This window comes from Episyrphus balteatus, chromosome 1 (assembly GCF_945859705.1).
Source record: "Episyrphus balteatus chromosome 1, idEpiBalt1.1, whole genome shotgun sequence".
NCBI classification, from domain to species: domain Eukaryota; kingdom Metazoa; phylum Arthropoda; class Insecta; order Diptera; family Syrphidae; genus Episyrphus; species Episyrphus balteatus.
Window position 1 is genome coordinate 164,349,568 of NC_079134.1, and position 22,012 is coordinate 164,371,579.

General features: G+C 32.2%; 5 protein-coding genes across 10 annotated transcripts in view; 3 read left to right on the forward strand and 2 right to left on the reverse strand.

Moving 5' to 3' along the window:
* Positions 1-1,119: 1,119 nt before the first annotated feature.
* Positions 1,120-3,229, reverse strand: LOC129911961 (uncharacterized). The gene is made up of 3 exons (XM_055990005.1): positions 3,151-3,229; positions 1,825-3,082; positions 1,120-1,300 (listed from the first exon to the last, which is right to left on the reverse strand). The coding sequence occupies exons 1-3, from the start codon at positions 3,227-3,229 to the stop codon at positions 1,120-1,122; spliced, it is 1,518 nt and encodes a 505-aa protein (XP_055845980.1).
* A 3,059-nt stretch (positions 3,230-6,288) lies between these two features.
* On the reverse strand, positions 6,289-6,657 carry LOC129911968 (uncharacterized). Its single transcript, XM_055990013.1, has one exon. It carries the CDS (start codon positions 6,655-6,657, stop codon positions 6,289-6,291), a length of 369 nt encoding a protein of 122 aa, XP_055845988.1.
* Positions 6,658-12,856: 6,199 nt separating this feature from the next.
* Positions 12,857-13,294, forward strand: LOC129911977 (34 kDa spicule matrix protein-like). The gene has a single exon (XM_055990024.1). It carries the CDS (start codon positions 12,857-12,859, stop codon positions 13,292-13,294), a length of 438 nt encoding a protein of 145 aa, XP_055845999.1.
* A 3,552-nt stretch (positions 13,295-16,846) lies between these two features.
* LOC129911983 (keratin, type II cytoskeletal 1-like) lies at positions 16,847-17,326 on the forward strand. The gene has a single exon (XM_055990039.1). It carries the CDS (start codon positions 16,847-16,849, stop codon positions 17,324-17,326), a length of 480 nt encoding a protein of 159 aa, XP_055846014.1.
* A 2,756-nt stretch (positions 17,327-20,082) lies between these two features.
* The window catches only part of LOC129921277 (MAGUK p55 subfamily member 7), a 42,102-nt gene continuing 40,172 nt past the window's right edge, over positions 20,083-22,012 (forward strand). For 3 of the 6 annotated variants that reach the window (XM_056003025.1, XM_056003023.1, XM_056003024.1), the window contains exon 1: positions 20,084-20,263. The gene's annotated coding sequence lies outside the window, so the exon portion shown is untranslated. Of the gene's footprint in view, positions 20,264-22,012 lie in introns of all 6 variants that reach the window. The other 3 variants (XM_056003020.1, XM_056003021.1, XM_056003026.1) reach the window with 2 other exon arrangements.

Below are 22,012 nucleotides of genomic sequence, written 5' to 3' on the forward strand. Positions count from 1 at the left end.
CATTGAAGATCAGACTCTATAAAATAAAAAGTCCTCATAATTTATGAAGACGTTTTCAAGTCCTCATTCAAAATGAGACTTTAAAAATTAAAAAATCTTCGTAATGAATAAGGACTTTTCCAATTAAAAAATCTCATTCTGGGACCTCTTAGAAGATGAGACTTTATAAAATAAAAAGGCTTCATTATTTCCAAGTAAAAAGTCTCATTTGGGACCTCATCGAAGATAATACTTAATAAAGCAAAGTCTTAAAAATGTATAAGGACTTTTCCAAAAAAAAAAGTATCACTTTGAGACCTCATTGAAAATGAGTTTTTATAAAGCAAAAAAGTCTTCATAATGCAAAAAGAGACCTTATAAAGCAAAAAGTCTCCATAAAAAAAAAAGTCTCACTTTAGGACCTTCATTATGTATTAAGACTTTTCCATGTAAAAAGTGTCATTTGGGACCTCATTGAAAATGAGACTTTAAAAAGCAAAAAAAAGTCTGCTTAATGCAAAAGAACTTTTCCAAGTAGAAAGTACCATTTGGGAATATTTGTCCACTAGGTTCTAAATTTTTAGTTTGCAATAGCAATACATTTATTATCAAACTTATTCACATGTTTCTTCAAAACTCTTGTTCAAAAATAATAATGTTGTGTAAAAGTCTATCGGATGTAAAATGTTTAGGTGTGAATACCAATCTTCCAATTAGCACTACATTACATATGCTTCAATTGCTAATGCTAGAGGTTAACAAGCGTAATTTATGTTCAAGGTACCTTCTCCCAAAAAAACCTTTGCATAATATTTTTATATTTGCTACTATAATTCACAACTTTCATTGACAAAAATTTGTATGAATGAATTTCAAAGTGATAGTATATAAAGTAATGGTAGTCACATTGAAAAATTCAAACATCAATCAACACTTCTTGAACTAAGTTCCCACAAAAAATAACATTAGATACAAAATGAAGACTGTGATTTTCTTGGCTTGTTTTCTGATCCTAATCATATCCAGCAACGCATTTCCAGCTTCAAGTGAAATTGAAACAGCTGAGATAGAAAAACAACCTGAAACAACAAGGGTACAATCAGAAGCTGTTACAACACAAACGGATCTTTTAAGTGTTGACTATCCTGTTCCAATTGTTAGTTCTGAAGATGAATTGAAACGATCAACAAGAGCTTTGGGATTACTTAGCCTAGGTTTGGGTGGATTTGGAGGACTTGGAAATAAATTCGGTGGATTAGGTGGACTTGGCGGATTCGGACATGGTCTCGGAGGTGGATTAGGAGGTGGACTTGGAGGAGGTCTTTTTAATTTTAAAAAACCTTTTGGGCTGTTTTAAAAGTTAAATTAAAAAAAAAGAATTCTAGTTACTAAGTTTAAATTTTAATATGTAGATAATACAATAAAGAATCACGGTACAAAATTAAAAAAAGATCTGTTATATTTAACTTTGTGTCTGGTAAATTTAACGAAGTTATGGTAAATTTAACTATATTCTGGTAAATTTAACTTAATTTCTAGTAAATTTAACTAATTTCTGGTATATTCAACTATATTATGAATTAAACCAGAAGAAAAGTTATTTTTTCTCCGTGTACGTGGAAACAGACAAAAGAAGGCCCTTCTTCGTCAAATGCTTTGAAGAAGGTAAGCCAATTTTGAGGCCCGTTCCTAATAAGAGTTGCGAGTAAATTCTATAGAAAGAGGTGAAAGTCTACTCCTGACCATATTCAAATGAAACAAGCGGATTCAATAATTAATTGTTTCTCTTTTTATTTTCGAAGTTTCTTTGTATCGTATCGTTTAAATATTTGATGATTGCTTTACTGGTTAACAGGTGTAGGAATTGGTATCAACGAAAGTAAAGCATTTGGTTGAGGCCTAGACTGTTCCATAGACTGAGGAATAGGCATTGGCTGACTCAAAGGCTGAGGCATAAGCTCAGGCATTGGTTGAGTCATAGGCTGGGCCATAGGCTGAGGCATTGGTTCAGGCATAGGCTGAGGCATAGGCTGATACATCAACTGAGGAATAGGTTGCGGCATAGCTTGATCCATGGACTGTGGCATTGGTTGCGGAATTGGCTGAGACATTGACTGAGGTAAGGTCTGAGGCATAGGCTGAACCATAGACTGATCCATAGGTTGAGGCACAGGCATGAACTGAGGCACAGCTGGGGCTAAAGCTGGCTCAGGCAGGGGTTGAACTTGAAGTTGAACTTGTGGCTGGGGTTGTGGTTGAGAATGCTGTTGTTGAAGCTGCTGTTGAGGTTGTTCTTGGGGTTGTTGTTGAGCCTGTTGTTGAGGTTGTTCCTGAGCTTGCATTGGAGCTTGAGGTTGTTGTTGTTGTTGTTGAGGTTGTTGTTGTTGCTGTTGAGCTTGAGGTTGTTGTTGAGGTTGCACTTGAGATTGCTGTTGAGGTTGCTGTTGTAGCTGAGATTGAAGCTGAATCTGAGGCTGTTGAACATATGCAATCAAACCCTGACGAAGATAATAACTATCCGGATTGTTTAAACCACCATTTCCACCGGAAAATTCGGGATTTGTAACAGTTTCTCCAATTTGATCTGGATTTTGAGATGCAGAGCCTGTGTTCGATCCAGATTCATCACCATAACCATTAAAACCACCATACCCAGGATAACTTGGATAAAGATATGGGTATTTAGGTGGATATCCTGAGGGATAAATTGGATAATTTGGATAAATTGGAACTTGTGGATAAGGTTGGAGTCCTGGATAATAGCCTGGATATCCGGGATATTGAGGAAATGGTGGAATTTGTGGTGGCGGTGGTGGTGGTAGCGATGGTTGTGGTACTGGATATGGCACTGGATATGGTTGTGGATATGGTCTAGGTCTTGGTGGGAAGAATGTATAAGGATTATTTGGATTTTGTTGTTGTTGCTGTTGGAATTGTTCAGGATTTCTTTCAGGATATTCTTCTGGATAATCAGCTTGAATTGGATAGTATGGCATTAATGTTGATGGACGTTTTCGTTTGACATTTCCTTCCAAACTGATACTTGTTGGTTTTGATCCAAGGATTTTACTTAAAAGTCCAGGTGTTACTCGAATTGTTGTTGCTATTAAGACAAATAGAAATGAATGTTTAATATCTTTTTATTTTAAATTTTTGAAATGTTTAACTTACTATATCCATCGGATTCTTTTTCTGCAGCATGAGCACAAAATGCAAAGCAAAAAATAACTAAAACTGTTAAACTCCTCATTTTGAGTGAGTTTCGTTGTGACTTAGGTTTGGAAATTAAACTGTTTTTCTGCTTCACTGGTATTTATATACATCATCACTAAGATGTATTTTTATTAAAATACCACCTCTCTCGATATTGTAAGAAAAAAGAGAAATTTGTATTTTTAAAATCAGTCAAATATAAAAAAATCGAAAGCTAAAGTTCTTGTAGAGAATTTTGTTGCCTACGATTTTTATCACTCATCATTAAAAATTTACCATTTTTTGCCGAAATCAATATGCAAAATTTATTGCAAATCAAAACAAACATAGAGAAAGTGATTAAAAATTCAAGAATCGAGATGAAAGCCAATAGCTATTATCATTCAGAAATGGATATATCATAAAACTTCGATGGCTATAAATAATTCATAGTTAAATAGATTTAAACTAAATTTAAATAAAAAATTTACCACATGAATCATTTAGTGAGAAAACCAGTTTAAACTCATGATATTAGTTGGTTTCCTGATCAAATCAATACAAAGCAATACAATTTGTTGGATTAGTTGATCTGATATCATAAGCATTTTATCCTCTGCTATGATAGCGCCACAACTTATTTTCGTATGTTACTATTGTCTGCGAGATAGTGACCTAATAATTAAGCACCAATGAAGTTGAGGTTTGGTTGACATTTTTGTAGAATTTACCTACTTATGATTAAATTTGAGCGAGTGAATTAGTCTCGTGTGAAGAGGCCCATTGACGCTATTTGACAAATCAACAAAAATAGTGATGAATTGTTGGAAAATAAAAAAAAATAGTGAGAAATACTCGTTTTTAATAAAAACTCACAATATGCACTTTCGTTGGCCATGCAATTTTTATCGATCATGATCTTTACCCTAGAAATATACTCGTGAGGCTGAGGATACATATCAAGTTTTGAAAGGACTTATCACACTGGGTACAAAAGAATGTTTACAATGTACACTGTACATATTTCCCTACAACAATAATATCTGGATTTGGAGCCAAAATTCAGTTTTTTTAACTTTCAGTCACTGCAAAAAATTTTAATTCGTAAAATTTCAACTGAATTTATTTTTTTAAGCAACATATTTGAGAAGATGAAATTTAATTCTTACAATTTACAAGTCATTGTGGTTTGCGTAAAATAAACCTGAAATTTAGCTCAAGATATTAAAAAATACTGTTTTTTCTCCATTATTTCTTGGCTGAAAAAAAAAATTACCAGCTATATCTACCCAATTCCTTCCGATTTTGGGTTAAAAAAAAAATTGTACGTAAAGGTTCGAATTTCTGCCTGGATCAAATAAATTTAGTTTTAGTCAATTTTCGACCTCTTTTCATAAAAAGTACCTCTTTATTTTTAAAACAACATTTACCTACTGGTTGAAGTAAAAATCGATGTAAAAGACGAAAAATTAGAGAACGAAGCAGAATTTTTGAAATACCTACTTGAGTTTTATCAAAACCAAATGTTATATACCTACATTTTGAAAAGCTGTGAAAAATATTGAAATTGAAATCCGGCAGAACCAGAATTTTTGTAAATACCTGAAGGTCCCAAAAAACGGGCATTCCCCTTAAAACCGGGTTTTTGGTGAAATTAAAAAAAAAAAACGAAATATGCTGTTTTACTATGTTCAAAAAACCATAAAAAATGTAATTGGTAAAGAAAGTAGCTTATTTTTTTTTGTATCTGCCAATGAATGTTAATAGTAGAAACTGAAAATTTTTAAAACAAATTCAGAGTTGGGTCAAAATTATATTTTATTTTTTAGAATTCTGGTATTTTTATTTTCTTTTTCAAAAGAATTTTTACTCCAGCGATACTTGGACAGGATTCTAATTAAAAATACCAAAACAAGGCACAATTATGTCTGTAAAATTACATACTTTATTTTGAGTCCTACAGTGCTCCCGGAAATTGCGTTTTGATTATAATTTTTTTTAATTTATTTTACTTCACAATGTAATAAGAAATATTTTTGAGATTATATTGTAGTAGAAGTAGTAGTATGTAGATCATGGTAAATATCAACAAAAATTAGTATTTCAACCTAAATATACCCCAAAACAAGCGTTCCCGGAATGACAGTTAATTAATGTACGCCACTCATAAAGGAAACTTCAATAACAAAATGATCCATAACCCAATGGAAAAACAAAAAATCTTACATTTTACATACTGTCTCTCAAATTGAAAACCGTTCTGAGTATTGTCCCTTATTTCTGTTTATTTTCAGAAGTTTTTTCTAAATCGCCAGCTTAACTGAAGCCACCTGTGCGATAACATGAGACAATTTTCAACTATGTCTCCTCCTCTGTGCCACGTAGTTCTATGTTATATGTTCTTTCTTTGTGTCTATCTGTCTTTCTCTTTGTCATTGTCTAGTGTTGTCTCAGCCAAATGGCCTCAGATGCCGCGCTGAATAAGTGTCAGTACTTCGTACATTTATGTACTTTGTACTTTGAATATAATAATAATAATAATAATAATAATAATAATAATAATAATAATAATAAATAATAATAATAATAATAATAATAATAATAATAATAATAATAATAATAATAATAATAATAATAATCTGTTTATTTTTCGAAATCTTCCTCTTTAATGGCTTCTAGCTTCTAGATATATGTAGATCTCATGAACCCTAAAAGTTTTATTCAATACTTCACCGATTACAACAAATTGTAAATTTTTAAAATAATTTCTGTTGTAGTTATAACATTTAATACAGAATGAAGAAGAAAAAATTGTAAACCGAGAACTTTTGCTAGAGCCATAACCTTAAAGTCAAGGGAAATCACGAGTTCTTCGGGTTTAAATCGATAATTCCAACCAAGCACTTTATTTCACATCACAAAGAATAGTGAAATTATTTTGTTTATTTGTTTGTTTATGGATACCTTGCAAATTAAAGAACCGCATTTCATTTTTACTTTGTACTTTTATTATATCTTACAAAAATATTTTACGTAACTAACATTTCTTTTCTTTAATATTTAAATCACAATTTATCTTTGATTTATTAGTAATCAACCAATCAAGGGCTTAATCATCTAGCCAAAGAATCCACCACCATATCCAGGATATCCAAAACCACCTCCACCGTAGCCAGGATATCCACCGTAACCAGGTACTACTCCGCCAAACCCAGGTCCTCCAAAACCACCGCCAAATCCTGGCCTTCCAAAACCTCCGCCAAATCCGGGTCTGCCAAATCCTCCACCGAATCCTGGTCGTCCAAAGCCACCTAGAAGGCCACCAAAACTCCGACCCAAACCAAATTGACGAGCTTTGCGTCCCGATGTATTTTCATGTCCTTGAACGTCTACGTCTACATCTAGTAAACTATTTGCTTCCGAACTTCCGTACACAAATGTGACACACAAAAGGAGAACAACAACAAAAATATTAGTTAATCTCATTTTAACTATTTAACTGACTGCTATAAAAGTTCTAATGATGATGATAATTCGATAAATACTGTTTATTGATTCTACTATGTCGAAAGTTTTTATATAAAAGATGCTAGTTCGTTCGATGAATATTCAAATTAATATTGATACTAGTTTTTTGGGTGTTTAATTGATATCGGTTCTGACGGGTTAAATATATTCTTACCTACAATGCGCACTTTAGATTAGTCACTAATAGCCACAATAATGACCGTGGGGTTTTTTTTCGGGTCTGGTTCTACGTTCTAAAGAGAACTCTTAAAATTTAATTTTGAATCTTAATCAAGTCTTTTTGGATTTTTTTGTTGTCTTTCAAGTGTTTGGAAAACTACTAAGCTTAGATTAATTATATGATATTAGTTTAAACACTTGAGTCTGTATATTTTAAGTTGGTAGGTGGAATCCAATTTCAAATTTTGTTTACAATTTGTCTATAAGTATGACTGATGATGTCTTTGAATTAAGCGTGTTTATAATTAGACGTATTTTCCCAAATACAAATTTAAGAATTTCTTAGGCCATGAAATAATTTTAGTTTTTAGATTCGACACATTTTTTTTAATACATCAATCCCTTTGCACTCCCCCCATACACCTAAACCTACTTAAAAAACAATAAACAGCTTTGGTAGACGAAATGTTAATTGGGCAGTTGCGTGTTAATTTTGTTTTCTGTCACGTGTCACTTTGCCATGTCTAAAAGATATTAATTTATCCAATTTTAATATAAGATTTCATGAGTGCATAACAAATTGACACCAACCACTGGGGTTACAACTTTTTAGTACAAGTATAAAATAGGCATTCAAAAAATTGTTACATTCATTCAAATTGACAAAAAAATTGCGTTTTGAATAAGAAGCAAGGATTAAAAGAGTCTACAAACAAAAATTGGTTAAAAGGGTGTTTTTTTCGGGGTGTAGCTCCGAAAAACAGTGAAAACAAATTCAATGTCATGAAAATCAAATCAATACGATTGCTCAAAGAATACCTAGTTATTGCAGAGTTAACACAAGGATGCTTGTTTTTTGACTAAAACAGGTAAAATATAACCGTACCCCATGGGAAAACCGTGTTACACTAGAAGATTTAAGATGAAACAGTGACAAAGGATCCATATATAGTTCTTAGAAATATTTTTGGTGGGTGTTTTTTTGTTAAGAGCATAGTGATATGTGAGAAAGGTGTTGTTACAGCTAACTTAAATTTAGTTTAGTTTTTAAAACTTGGAGAAAAAATGTCGTTTGTTATTAGAACTAAGAATCTAAAGAGTCTACAATATTAGACTAAGGTGAAAGGTTGTTTTTTTTTTTAAAGAAAAGATGAAATTGAGATTATTATCATAAAAACTGTGACAAAAATGATACCACAGTGAAAATTGGTACAAATTTTCAATTTAAAGTGTACAAAGTTCTAAAGCTTGGCTTTAAATTTGTATAAATAAAATTTTGGCTGTTTCCTTGGCAATTTTACTTTAAATAACCGATTTTTAAAGCTATTTGAAAAATTGCCAAGTAAACAACCAAAATTTTATTTATACAAATTTAAAGCCAAGCTTTAGAACTTTGTACACTTTAACATTTCAGTACTTTTTGTGCTAGCATAATTTCAAAATAGGAGAACTTGGCTGTTTTTTTAACAGTAATGTTTTTGTTGTGATTTCACTTCTTTTTGCAAGGTTTTGCTGATGAAATTAAAATCTCTATAATTGATGAAAATCCAGAGAAAATGGGTGGTTACCACCCTTGTCTAAAATTCTCAAATTTTAAATTTTTTCTTTTGTAATAACTACCAGATCTACCATTTTACCAAGTTTCAAGATTCTACGATAATCAGAAGTGCTCTAAAATATTTAATGTAAATTAAGCGAAAATGGGCGGTTACCACGCCCCATGACGAAAATTCTCAAATTAAAATTTTTTTTCTTTGTATAACCTACCATCTGTACCATTCTACCAAATTTCAAGATTCTACAATAATCAGAAGTGCTCTGTAATAATTGATGAAAATTCGGCAAAAATGGGCGGTTACCACGCCCCCTGAATTGAAAATCTCAAATTTTCGATTTTTTCCTTTATACACCACAAGTCCTATCACCATGTAAAATTTCAAGTTTCTACGATATCGGGAAGTTCTCCATAATTTTGATGATCTGTCAGTGAGTCAATGAGTCAGTTACGGTTTTCGCGATTTTTGAAGTCTCAGAAACTACTATCGTAAGAAGCTGAAATTTTGTGAGGAATTTGGGTTCGGCCAGCTCAACAAATGTAGCGAGTTTGAAATGTCTGGCATATTTGGTGTGGAAGTTAGAGGGGGGTCGAAAATGGCCTGAGTTGTTTCCTGTAAATAAGGGTGTAGTGCCAAAGTTGCTAGAGAACTTGGCTGGGCACTACCGTGCCCCTTTATTCTACTGGTCGGCAACGAAAATAGAGCCTTCAACAAAACATACTTTCTAAAAAAAATTTGTGTGCTGAGTTCGAATAAGAAATTTAATTTTCACTGACACCGTATTATTATCACATTACCGTAATTTTTTGTTTTTGCAAAATTACTTATGCAATCTCAACACGCCATATTTATTATTAATTTTTTCTCAAAAAAAAAAAAAATTATGATATCTCAAAATCCTATAGCGTAAAACATACTGAGTGGTTTTTTAAAGAAAATTCCAGTTCGCAACATCTGATTTATATTTAAAAAAAATACTTTTTTGAGTCCTTCTAGTGAAAAAAGTGATGAGTGTAACTCAAAAACTACGTATATTATGTAAAAGAATAAATCTGTAAAATTTTTTGAATTCATCACACTAAAGTTAATATTATTAAAATCACATAAAAAAGTTTACTCCTACATTTTATCATTATGAAAATTTTATGCGTTTGAAATTCAGTTAAAATGATATCAAAAGGTAATTAACATTACAATCATTCTGCCGAAATCGTCGAAGTTTTTATAAGAATTTTTAACAATAACATTTTTCAAAAAAAATAACAAAAAATAGTTCAGTAAATAGTTCCTAATAGTAATTGTATTATTTGTATTGTATTGTATTTCAACTTCATTCTGGCCACCATTCGATTGAAAAAAAAAAGTTTTATACATTTTTTTAATTTATTTTCATCATTTTCGTCTTGATTCAAAACAAAAGACCATTATGCTGCCTATAATCTCGTAAAGGCCCTAACTACAAAGTTTTCGGAGTTAGGGCAATGTCTCTGATTTATCCTCATTTACGATTTCCTCAAATACGTCAGAAAATTCAAAATGTACTTTGATTTTTTTTAATTTTTATATGCAAATTGCGATATTAGATTCACTGTTTCCCTCTATAACTCAGAAGTAAGAAAAATGTAGTAAGGGCCTTTACGAGATTTTGGGCAGTATACGACAGTGTAAAGAAATTGAACTAAAAAGCGTATCTCAAAATAGAATTCATTCAAAATTAAAAAGCTTTTTAATTTTTCTAAAAATTTTTGTACAAAATTGCGCTTTTTTTACATGATTTTAAAACACCCTGTGTGCATATTTTTTTCTTGATGTATGTAGAAGTGTTGGCGGTTTGACATCAGATAAGCCCCATATTAATTGATTCTTTTCATCTCAACACGAGATGAGTTTATAAAAAAAAACGAAAATAAACAAAGAATTTTTAAAGTCGTCTAACAACCAAAAACTTGAGAATAAAAATCCCCAAACCAAAAAATCACAAGAAAAAAAACATTCTACAAGTTATCAAAACAAGTTATAAAATCCAAACACTCCAAAGAATCTGCAGCTCAATGTCAATCCATCAAAACAGCTTCACAGCATATAAAGTCCGTAACCGCACAAGCCAGGCTTCCAGTGGCAATAAAGTAGTTTCCAAAAAGAATACAAACAATATTTTTGAAGTTATACTTCTTATGGGAGGGTGAGTATGAAAATTTACTTTTTGACAAGAATGTCAAAGGGATTATGACGCGATCACCCTGGGTAGCAGGGCTGTCGTTTCACCTTTAGAGTAGGCAGTACTTTAGTATTTAAAAATGCAGTACGCCGCAGTACGGCAAACATAAAACACACAACACGTTGCAAGTTACATGTTTCATGTGGCAAGTTGCATGTGGCAAGTTGTATGTGGCAAGTTGCATGTGGCAAGTTGTATGTGGCAAGCTGCGTGTGGCAAGTTCTAGTGGGAAGTTGCATGTGACAAGTTGCATGTGGTAATTTCCATGTGGCAAGTTGCCAGGGTTGCAAAAAGCTCACATTTCAGCTCAGCTCACAGCTCAGCTCAAATTTGAGCTAGGTACCATAGCTCAGCTCATTTGAGCTGAGCTGAAAGTGAGCGCCCCAACTTCCAACGCCTATATCTCGGAATTTTGAAGAAAATGGAAAAAAAATTTTTTGATGCCAAAAGGTAGCGGGGACTCTAACATACATTTGGGTACAACTCTCATCCCTGTAGGTCCACACGTTCTCAAACCGGGAGAACTTAAAAGTAAAAAAAAAATTAGGCACGATTCTGATAAAATAGGCATGATGTGGCGGTTTAACATGGAAGGCGATTTTTTTAAAATCTGATAATGTGCAAAGCGTAGGCCCATGACACAAGCTATCATTTGGCATTACTCCCAAAAATTGCTCTCAAACGGTTTAGCTTCCAGGAGCGTTCAAAGATTCGGGGATTTTTCGAAACAAAATTTTACCCCAACTTTCAAAGGCGATTTTCTCGGAATTTTGAAAAAAATCGAAAAACCGGATTATACCACTATCGAGTAGCTGAGAATATAAGCTTTCATATGGCACCACTCCCCTGTCTCTAGATCAAAGCGTTCGAACGCCTATATCGCGGAATTTTGAAGAAAATGAAAAAAAATTTTTTGATGCCAAAATTTAGCGGGGACTCTAACCTACATTTGGGTACAACTCCCATCCCTGTAGGTCCACGCGTTCTCAAACCGGGAGAACTTAAAAGTAAAAAAAAAATTAGGCACGATTCTGATAAAATAGGCATGATGTGGCGGTTTAACATGGAAGGCGATTTTTTTAAAATCTGATAATGTGCAAAGCGTAGGCCCATGACACAAGCTATCATTTGGCATCACTCCCAAAAATTGCTCTCAAACGGTTTAGCTTCCAGGAGCGTTCAAAGATTCGGGGATTTTTCGAAACAAAATTTTACCCCAACTTTCAAAGGCGATTTTCTCGGAATTTTGAAAAAAATCGAAAAACCGGATTATACCACTATCGGGTAGCTGAGAATATTAGCTTTCATATGGCACCACTCCCCTGTCTCTAGATCAAAGCGTTCGAACGCCTATATCGCGGAATTTTGAAGAAAATGAAAAAAATTTTTTTGATGCCAAAATTTAGCGGGGACTCTAACCTACATTTGGGTACAACTCCCATCCCTGTAGGTCCACGCGTTCTCAAACCGGGAGAACTTAAAAGTAAAAAAAAATTAGGCACGATTCTGATAAAATAGGCATGATGTGGCGGTTTAACATGGAAGGCGATTTTTTTTAAATCTGATAATGTGCAAAGCGTAGGCCCATGACACAAGCTATCATTTGGCATCACTCCCAAAAATTGCTCTCAAGCGGTTTAGCTTCCTGGAGCGTTCAAAGATTCGGGGATTTTTCGAAAAAAAAAAAATTACCCCAACTTTCAAACGCGATTTTCTCGGAATTTTGAAAAAAGTCGAAAAACCGGATTATACCGGATTTCAAATGAGCTGAGCTATGGTACATAGCTCAAAAGTGTGCTAGCTCAAAATTTGAGCTGAGCTGTGAGCTGAGCTCAGCTAACTTTTGAGCTTTGTAGCAACCCTGCAAGTTCCATATTGCTACTACTTGTGCTGAAGCACACACAATTCTCATAAAATTACCATATCGCACATTTTATGCGCAATTCATTTACTTTAGTTAACCATCAACCGTACGTTCTGAACCGCACAACATGAGTAAATTTCACAGAACAAATTGAAAACTACATGGACGCAAGGAGGATGAAAGAATTAATTTATTGTTCACTTGATAAAAATGTAAAAAAAAAACTAAATGTGGATTATTTACTTCATAATAGAAATTAAAAATATCAAATAAAATTAATTTACATAATACTGAATGAGAAGTATAACTTCAGTCGCGTGTACATATACACACACTCTTTTTTTTTTACTTATTTTTAATATGCGAGTTTTTAATCTCACGTCATTAACCATATTATTAGCGACGCTTTTGTTTGTGTCGGCGGCAGATGAAATCAATTCTGATAAAGAAGATATTAATCGGCAATTAACGTTATACGATGTAGACAGTGGCGATGACGGGCAAAGTTTGACATCTGGGCGGAAAGTTCGTCAATTTGGTTTTCCTTTTCCTGGCTTTGGAGGAGGGTTTGGGGGGCCTGGCTTTGGAGGACCAGGTTTTGGAGGGCCTGGTTTTGGGGGACCAGGTTTTGGTGGACCTGGTTTCGGTGGTGGACGTGGATTTGGAGGTGGCAGACGTGGATTTGGAGGTGGCAGACGTGGATTTGGTGGTCGTGAAGTAGTTCGTGAAAGAATTCGTACCGTAGAACGTACTCGGGTGCGACAAAATAATGGATTTGGAGGAGGATTTTTTGGTTAGAAGAAATTTTGTGCATGTTTTTTATTTAGTGAATCTTGTGATACAATGTTTATTTGTTTATTTTAAGATACTCATAGATAATAATTAAATAATAATAAAATTACAAAAGAAATACAAAATATATATTTTTTTCTTCTAAGATTTAAATTATTTGAGATAGGTATATAAATTAATATCAACTAAATCATACTGTAACAATAACTGTCAAAGAGTGAAGTTATTAAAAATGTCAGGATATTTATTACCATACCAGCATTCACCTAAAATGTACCGCTGGAGCTGCGTAGAAAACGTAAACAAAAAAATATACGTTTGTCCCGTAGTAAGGTACGGAAATTTTAAATGGTGATTTTTGGTATATTCTAAAAAAATATATTCTACAGTAAGTGACTATCTCTAAAATTTGTTTGCTGCAGTCTTAAAAGGCTTAGAACAAAAAAATTGTTTTTATTCCTTAAGAAAACACTGGCTAATCCCTTTGAAGTCAGTAGTACCAGTACACCCTCAACATTTTTACTTTAAAATGCCAATTTTTACTCTAAAATTACTTCGGATTAATCTCGTCGAAATACATAAAGATATGTAAGACTAGTCAAAAGCACTGTCCACCTGATTTTTTTTTTTATCGGTGAATTTTTTGTTTAAAGTCCTTGGTTTTGTACGCATGCTAGAAACCCGATTTTTGGATTTCATTGGATTTCGATAAGAGCTATTAGAATTTAGAAGTGAAAAGTTTCAAAATATTTTATTGTAGACAGCTGTATGATCTAGAAGTCTTATCTGTCATATGATTCTAGATCTTATGTTAGTTTACTGTTAAAGTGATTTTTGTCAAATGCAGGATATATGGATATATGAAAAAAGTTGTCAGCTAAATTTCAATACAAAAAAAAAATAGTGCGCATACACCACAGTAGGGTGTCCCTTATATTGCAAATGGCTGAATTTAAATACGCATACGGGCTCAAAAGTTTCGCAACAAATAAAAAAAAATATTCCCAAAGTTTCAAGTCCCTATCTCAATGCTAAGTGGACGCGACTTAATTTTTAATATTTCCATACAAAATATCGATAAATTACAGGTAGTTTTGAAGTGGTTTACTCAAAAATTCGGTAAAAATGTAAAAGTTGATAGAAAATTTTGAAAATTTGCAAATATCTAAAAGGAGTGTACGAAAAAAATATTTTTCTTTTGTAAACAATGCTTAGTAAGTAAAACATAACCGCAAATATCATAAGAACAGTGATATTAACGGTTACCTACTTTTTACTGACTCAGCATTATTTAAAAAAATAAATAATTTTTTCGTACACTCCTTATAGTGCTGAAGATATTTGCAAATTTTCAAAATTTTCTATCAACTTTTACAGTTTTGCCGAATTTTTGAGTAAACCCCTTCAAAACTACCTGTAATTTATCGATATTTTGTATGGAAATATTAAAAATTAAGTCGCGTACACTTAGCATTGAGATAGGGACTTGAAACTTTGGGAATATTTTTTTTTATTTGTTGCGAAACTTTTGAGCCCGTATGCGTATTTAAATTCAGCCATTTGCAAAATAAGGGACACCCTACACCACAGTGACCTTTTAAATTTAAAAAAATTAGAAAAAGTAAATCCACTGGTGTGGGCACTGCGCGCTGCACCACAAATGTTTTTTCATTTGATTTAGAATTCTTACTTAGTTGAATGTAGTCCATATAAAATTCCTGTTTATTTGTTTTATTTCACCTTAAAAACCACGAAATACTAATACTGTTCCAAGTGTAAAAATCATTGATTTTTTTGGTTTCCTATATGAGCAGCTAGAAAAGCTACATGCTTAGAATAATCTATCCAAATTTTTTTCAAAAGCAACAACAAATATAACATTTAGTGTGAGGTGATTTCTTTTTCGGTACGTGAATAGTACTTTTTTAAGTACTTTCTCAACTTATATTAGTATCTAATTAGAACAAATTCTATCACTTTTTTTGTTAGTCCACCATTAGTTAAAAAATTATGACAAAAAAAAACTTTTTTCAAATTACCAACCTCTTGAAAATCAAAATTAGTTTTTTTTTAAGTGTACAAATTGTTCTTTTTACACTTTTACTCAATTAACCATGGTTATTCCAACAAATAACAATTTTCATCGAAGATTAGAATAGCGAAAATTTCTGATATGAAAAAACATTTTTTATTGTATTTTTTATAAAAATGATAGAATTAAGACGAAAAAAGGTTGGCTATCCTAGGCTAACGTTGGGCAAACGAACCACAGTGCAAACCCAACAATTTTAGCACTGAATAAAAAAATATATTTTTTGTGATTTTTGAGGTGAAAAAAAATAGTTCTGTTATAATATTAGAACTAATTGTGGGTTAGCGAAAAAAAAAATCTTGGGTCATCATGGAAGGTTTGAAAACAAAATTAACATTTGGGGGTGCTAACTTCATAAAGCCCGTCACGTGCGTCGACTTCGTGAGGGGTATCCACCATTTAAAAAAACGCGTAGGCCCCAATATCTTGGTAATCAACGGTACCAATTTTTTTTAGATTTTCTCCCATTGACTGAACTAATAGACATAATAGAAAATACAAATATATATTTTTTGAACCCTTATAAACGTTAGGTAACCTAGAACCATCGTACAAATATTGAGGTTAGTATCTTCCGAGTTTCTATTTTATTAAAGATTTTGTTTTGTCAAAACTCTCGATTATAGTGCAAGTTTGGAAAAATTTGCAACTTCAAACATTCAGTAAACATGTTTTGAGATAAAACTTGTTTTGAAATTTGTTAATAATAAGCGGATAGTAAGAGGAATTAAATGACAATTTTTGAACAGAAACGGTTGAGTAGTCACTTCTAATATAAAAATTTTCAAAAAACACATTTTTGGATTACCTATAAATTTTGTTTTTTTTTCGGAAACGATTTCAAACGATTTAGGTAAATTTTTTTTTTAATTTATTTTTATACAAATTTTATTTCATACTACATTTAAAATGATTGTGCAGGTAAAACTCTAACCGAGTGCTACTATCCAAACAAATGTCGATACGGATAAATTATCTTCATTTTACTTCACTCCCAAAAAAACGTTATGAGTAATCTTTTTTTCCCAAAAAATTTGCGTCTCACTTATTTTAACTTTTGTTTACTCTTAAGTACAGTACAAACCCCATTTCTGAGTTTCTTCTGAGTTTATCATTTTTATCAAGGTCAATATTCATTTTTTTTTCCTTTAAAGCAATGATTGTCCCATGCCACGATGTTAAATGGATTTTTCGGCCTTAAATCAATATTTGAACACCAATTCAATGTGATCTCTAAGTGCGTTTAATCCATTAACAGCTCAGCGGAGTAAAAAAATTCATGGTCATCACTTTTGGTTAGTTGCCTTAAAAATGGTACACAAATTTATGACTTCAACAATGTACACGTACAGGGACCATTTGTTTATTTAAGTTATTCTCAGTATTTAGTACAAATAAACCAAAACCTAGCTTAAATTACTTATAAATAAGTGTCTGGGATTATTGCCGAAATAGTAACTTCCACGATGTTATCTCGATTGTGTTTATTATTTCTTGCCGCTTCAGCAATATCAAGCGCCTTAGCGATAAACAATCTTGAAGAAAAGTCTGCTGATGAAATCCTAAAACGATCTATACGATCATTAATCGTTGGTGGAGGAGGACTTGGATTAGGTGCAATTGGAGGAGGAGGTGGAGGAGTTTCATATGTAAACAATGTTCCAATCGTATCATCAGTGCCAGTGGTGCAGACAATACAAACCGTTCAAAATGTTCCAGTAGTGTCTAACTATCAAACTATTGGATATGCAAATAATTATGGATACGGTCACGGTGGCTATGGTGGAGGTGGTTACGGAGGAGGTCTCGGTGGAGGATTAGTTGGCGCTGGAATTGGATTTGGTGGATTCAAACAAAGAGGACACTACAGGGAAAGTTATCGATACCGTTCAGGTGGTGGATTTGGTGGAGGTGGATTTATTGGAGGAGCTGGACTACTTGGATAGTTTTTACTATTGTTGTTTAAAATATTGTTTAATAAAGTGATCTTGAAGTAATATTTTCGTGTATCTATGATTGAAAGGAAATTTGCGTTTGGTGTCTTATCGAAATTTGGAAATTCACCAACTGAACTCAAACAATGTATTTTCTAGATGTGTTGGTGTCTAAAATTCAGTATTCCAAAATCTGTAAATCCAATATTCTGTTTTCCAAAGTTCTGTAAATCCATAATATTATACCAAACTTTTCGTTTTAAGAAGTTAAGTCCAGAAAAATTATTTGATTAGTGGTAAAAGGTATAAATTTGAATTTCCAATTCTTACGCATTCACAGTATTTTTAAGAATTAAGAATTTTGAAACACTGAATACTGAATTTACAGAATGAAGAAAACAGAAATTATGGAAACAGTTAGTTAGAAACATTTAGTTAAGCGAGTAGTAGGACAGACAATTTCTAAAACAGTTTTTAGAACCTAGTTTTTGTTCACGTTTCAGTTCGGTGTTTTTTCTTAAAATACGAAAACCTATCAAATTAGATGTCATTTATGTAATGTAGTAATGTAGGCTCCAAAACAACAAAGTCAATGATGATTACCTTAAATTAATATCCTTACACATTATATTTTTGGTTTTCCTTTTAAATAGCCATATTTGGACCCATCAGGTCATTGGGAAGAGGTTTTATAGGTGATCAAACAAAGTAGCAGAAAAAATTTTACAAGCGATGTTATTTTTTACTTTTTTTTTCTTGATAGAAAATTCATAAAGACATTAAAAAAGTGAATTTTTGCTAACTATTCATTAAGTCGTTTAATTTCAATTTTACCTCAAGACTTCGTCAAAATTTGGACAGTTAAGGACTGGCTTTTTTTCTTAACTAAGAGGCCTTGGTGTACTCTAATTTGCTCTCTTGGTGAGCAAGTCCTAACTGTCCAAAATTTTGTACCACTTAATGAAAACTAGAATTCAAACCATAATTTCACTTTTTATATACTTATGACTTTTCTTCCAATAAAACAAAATTAAGGAATTTAAGTTTTCTTTAAATGATGTGGAAATGATAAAGCTTTAAGTTCCATAAAAAAATTAAATTAAATTGAAGAGAACGCCGAAATTTTTTTTCTGAAATTAGCTACTAAATCCATACTGAGAATTTCTGAGAAAACGGAGTCTCGAGTTTACTTTTGAAAGTCCAAATTTACGGATTGCACTTGTCGGAAACGTAAATAGAGCTTGAACCAAACCCTACTTTTATAAAGAATTTTTGTGTGCTGAGTCCGAATCCGAATTCCAAATGTTACTGGCACGTCACGTTTTTGAAATAGATACTTGAATATTAACAGGTCAAAAATGCGTTTTTAGGGTAATTTTGACGTAGAATTACATCGCCGTTAACATTTTTTTTGCAAAACTACTTATGCAATCTCAAAACGATATATTAAATCGTCCTTAATGTATCTATTTTTTACAAAATTAGTTTTTTTCTCAAAAATATTGGAAAAGAGAAATCTGTGGTAAACTTCTCAAAATCTGGATTTTTTTTCCAAATTATGAATGGTTTTTGTAACCAAATTCTTGTTTGCGACTTCTGATTTTTAGACTTTAAAAAAGCAACATAATACGGAAAAGTTAATATTTTTGATTCAGCATTAAAAAGAACTTAATTGAAAACTAGTTTTAAAGAGTTTATAAGTATAATAATGATGAGTATATGTATCTCAAAAACAAGATATGATAGAATAAATCTGTGAATAGTTTTGAATTTGGCACATTAAATTTAATTAAAATCAGCTGACAATGTCCTTTTCCCCGACTTTTGTTTTTTTTTTTTCGACTAATGTTATTAAGAACTTTTGTATTGCATTTGAAAATGTTGCTTTCAACCGAAAAAGTCAAAAAAAGAAAAGATTAAATTTCTGTAATTTTTAAAACAAAAAAAATGAAATGGTACATTTGTGTACAATATAGCAAGTTATTTAGTAAAATAAAATCCTAAATTTTTAAGCTTCTTTTCATTGTTTTTAGGATAGAAAATACCTCGTCAATGCATTTCTTAAGTTAGGTTTGGTTTTCGGGTTATATAAAAAAATGAATACCGACCATTGATGCCTTTTTCTCAGGAACTAACCAATAGGTATCATATTCGACAATAAAAATACTTGAACGAATTTGTTTGATTTTTTTCCGTAGCTCAGGTCTATTAGTTTTTCATTAACCATTAAATTTGTGTATACAAAAATCTCTAATCAAACAAACCTTTCTAATGACACTTCCATGTCAAACCAATTTCATACACATTTTTCTTACACAACTGTCAATATTTTTTTTTTTTGCAAATCCATCGCATGCGCATTACACCCTTATCCCCTATTCACCACACTCACCACCAAAAAATTTGACAAAACAAAAAAAAAACTCTTTCCAAATATGCCACAAGAAAAAAACGAACTCCTCCTATGTCTAGACACATCCAAATCGGGATGAGATTAACCCGAAATCAGTTGTCAGAAATACCACATTGCAGTCGGACGTTCCTCTAAAAATAAAATTTTTGAAGACAAAAAAAAAGAAAAGAAGAAAAAAAAAACGTGAATCCCATCATCATCATTTCGGTGCAATATCTCTTATATCCTAAAAATAACATAACACAACAATAAGTTGTACCTATTATTACCCCCATCGAAAATTCTTTGTCAAATTTTTTTCTAATTTTGAAAAAATGAAAATGAAAATCTAATGAAAAATTAGTAAAAGAAGGAAAAATAGAAGAAATATTATCTGTCCCTGTCCGTGGCCCGTGTGGTGGTGAAGTGAAAAATCAGTGAATAATTTTTACTGGGTGAAGTGAAGAAGAAAATCATAGTACTTCCCCTTGTAGAAAAAAAATTTTCAGAAAATACTGAAATGTGCTGAAATTTGGTTAACTTATTTAACAAAAAAGGTAATCAAACATTTCTGTCAACGACTTAATTTTTTAAACCAACAGATTTTTTTTCTCGTTCAGAAAAAAAAATATATTATTTCGGAAAAAATTCAGGAGGAAATCTGTGTGGAAATTGATTTTCCGCAAGCGTGTGCAATTGCCTTTTTTACTTGTGAGGTTGTGACGTTGAACGAAGAAGAGAAAAATCGAGGGTAAAAATGGGAAAACACGCAGAAACACAGAGAGAAAGAAGTCGTTGTTGTTGTTGGTATCCTTTTAAGGTTTAATAATATTGAAGGATATTTTTTTCTCCCAACTGCTGAGCTGATAATGCATATGCAGTACTGGATGATTGCAATTTCCATCCCCTAGGATGAAATAATGCAGGCAGTAGTACAATATTCGTATGTCCTTGTTCGTGTCGGTAGTATCCTTCGGAAATTTCCTTCTCCGGAAAATTCAACCTGTTTCTCTTGTTCTTTGCGAAGAATACAAGAACCAAATACCGAACCGTCTGTCGTCATCGTGTTGTCAGTATGCTTTCCCCATGGTGACATTTTTGTTTTGTATATAATTCACATCCAACACACACATTACAGTAGTAACTGTAAGTATTCGGCTTCTTTGTGTTTTTTTGGTCTTTTGTTGCGGGATGAGGATGGGGATGATGATATAGGAAGATGGTTCGTTGTCAAGGGATTCGCTCATGGGAAATTGTATTTCCACATTCAATATAAAAAAAAGGAAGAAGATATGAGAATAAAACAAGGACTTCCGGGGTATCCGGTATGTGGAAAAAAAAACGGGAGGAGAATGTTAACTAGTTCAAGGTTTCTTATTCTCTCCATCCTTCCTACGTGTTTTGTTTTTTTGTTGTTGTTGTATGGTTCCATTAACATTTTATTTTTTTCTATTTGCAAGGATTTTCAAAAGCAGAGGGAGAAAGTGAAGGATTATTTTGTTGTTGTATTTTATATGTTTGTGTGTTGTTGAGTACCTACTTTACAACACACATTTGAAATGACAGATAATAATATGTCAAATGGGATATTTTTTTTTTTTTTGTGTGAATATTTAAAAGTGCCAAGCGAATTGTGAAAAAAAATACAGAGTAAAGGAACTTATTCAAAAAGTTCGTGCCATTTGTATAAAACCTTTGATAAGTTGAGTGTGTTTTGTTTAGTGCTCTTTTATTTTTTATAAAAGCATCAACTTATTTGACAAAAACAAATTGTTAGATATGCAAAAGGTGGATACATTTAATGCTAACATAGTTTTTTTGAAGTCAAATGGAATTTGAAAAATTATTTTACCCTTTCCTTTCGGTTTCTGGAACCTTTTTATAGGATTAAGTTGGATTTTTTGAGGACCCACATTACTGGATTTGCAATTTTAAAATGTAATGCCTTCTCATGTGTGTTTTTCTTTCAAGTTAACAATCAATAATGAAGTCAATGTGTACGTAAAAGACATATTTGGGTGATTTTCTAATCCCTTTTTGTACAGCTATCAGAAAATTCAAATCAAATTACGTGTCAGCTGTTTGTTTCCTTGTCACTTCTGAAACAATTTTTACGAGATTCCTAATTGAGGAACCAATCGAATGATCTGTACTTTGTGTAATAGAGGCTGTCTTTTCAGAATCGTTGAATTTTTGCGGCGAGACTGAGAGTTCGCAAATTATAAACACTTACCCAACAAAGACGTTCTTTTCTTTGGCAGACCAAAAAGGAATTTTTAAGTTCTTGTAAGGGAAAGAAATATTTT

Excerpts from the sequence above, each read along its gene's own strand:
- LOC129911968 (XM_055990013.1), bottom strand. The coding sequence starts at position 6,657 with ATGAGATTAACTAATATTTTTGTTGTTGTTCTCCTTTTGTGTGTCACA.
- LOC129911983 (XM_055990039.1), top strand. The coding sequence starts at position 16,847 with ATGTTATCTCGATTGTGTTTATTATTTCTTGCCGCTTCAGCAATATCA.
- LOC129911961 (XM_055990005.1), bottom strand. The coding sequence starts at position 3,229 with ATGAGGAGTTTAACAGTTTTAGTTATTTTTTGCTTTGCATTTTGTGCT. Across the intron at positions 3,083-3,150 it reads AAAAGAATCCGATGGATATA|CAACAACAATTCGAGTAACA; the intron begins GTAAGTTAAACA and ends TTGTCTTAATAG. Across the intron at positions 1,301-1,824 it reads ATTCCTACACCTGTTAACCA|ACCTCCTCCAAGTCCACCTC; the intron begins GTAAAGCAATCA and ends AAAATTAAAAAG.
- LOC129911977 (XM_055990024.1), top strand. The coding sequence starts at position 12,857 with ATGCGAGTTTTTAATCTCACGTCATTAACCATATTATTAGCGACGCTT.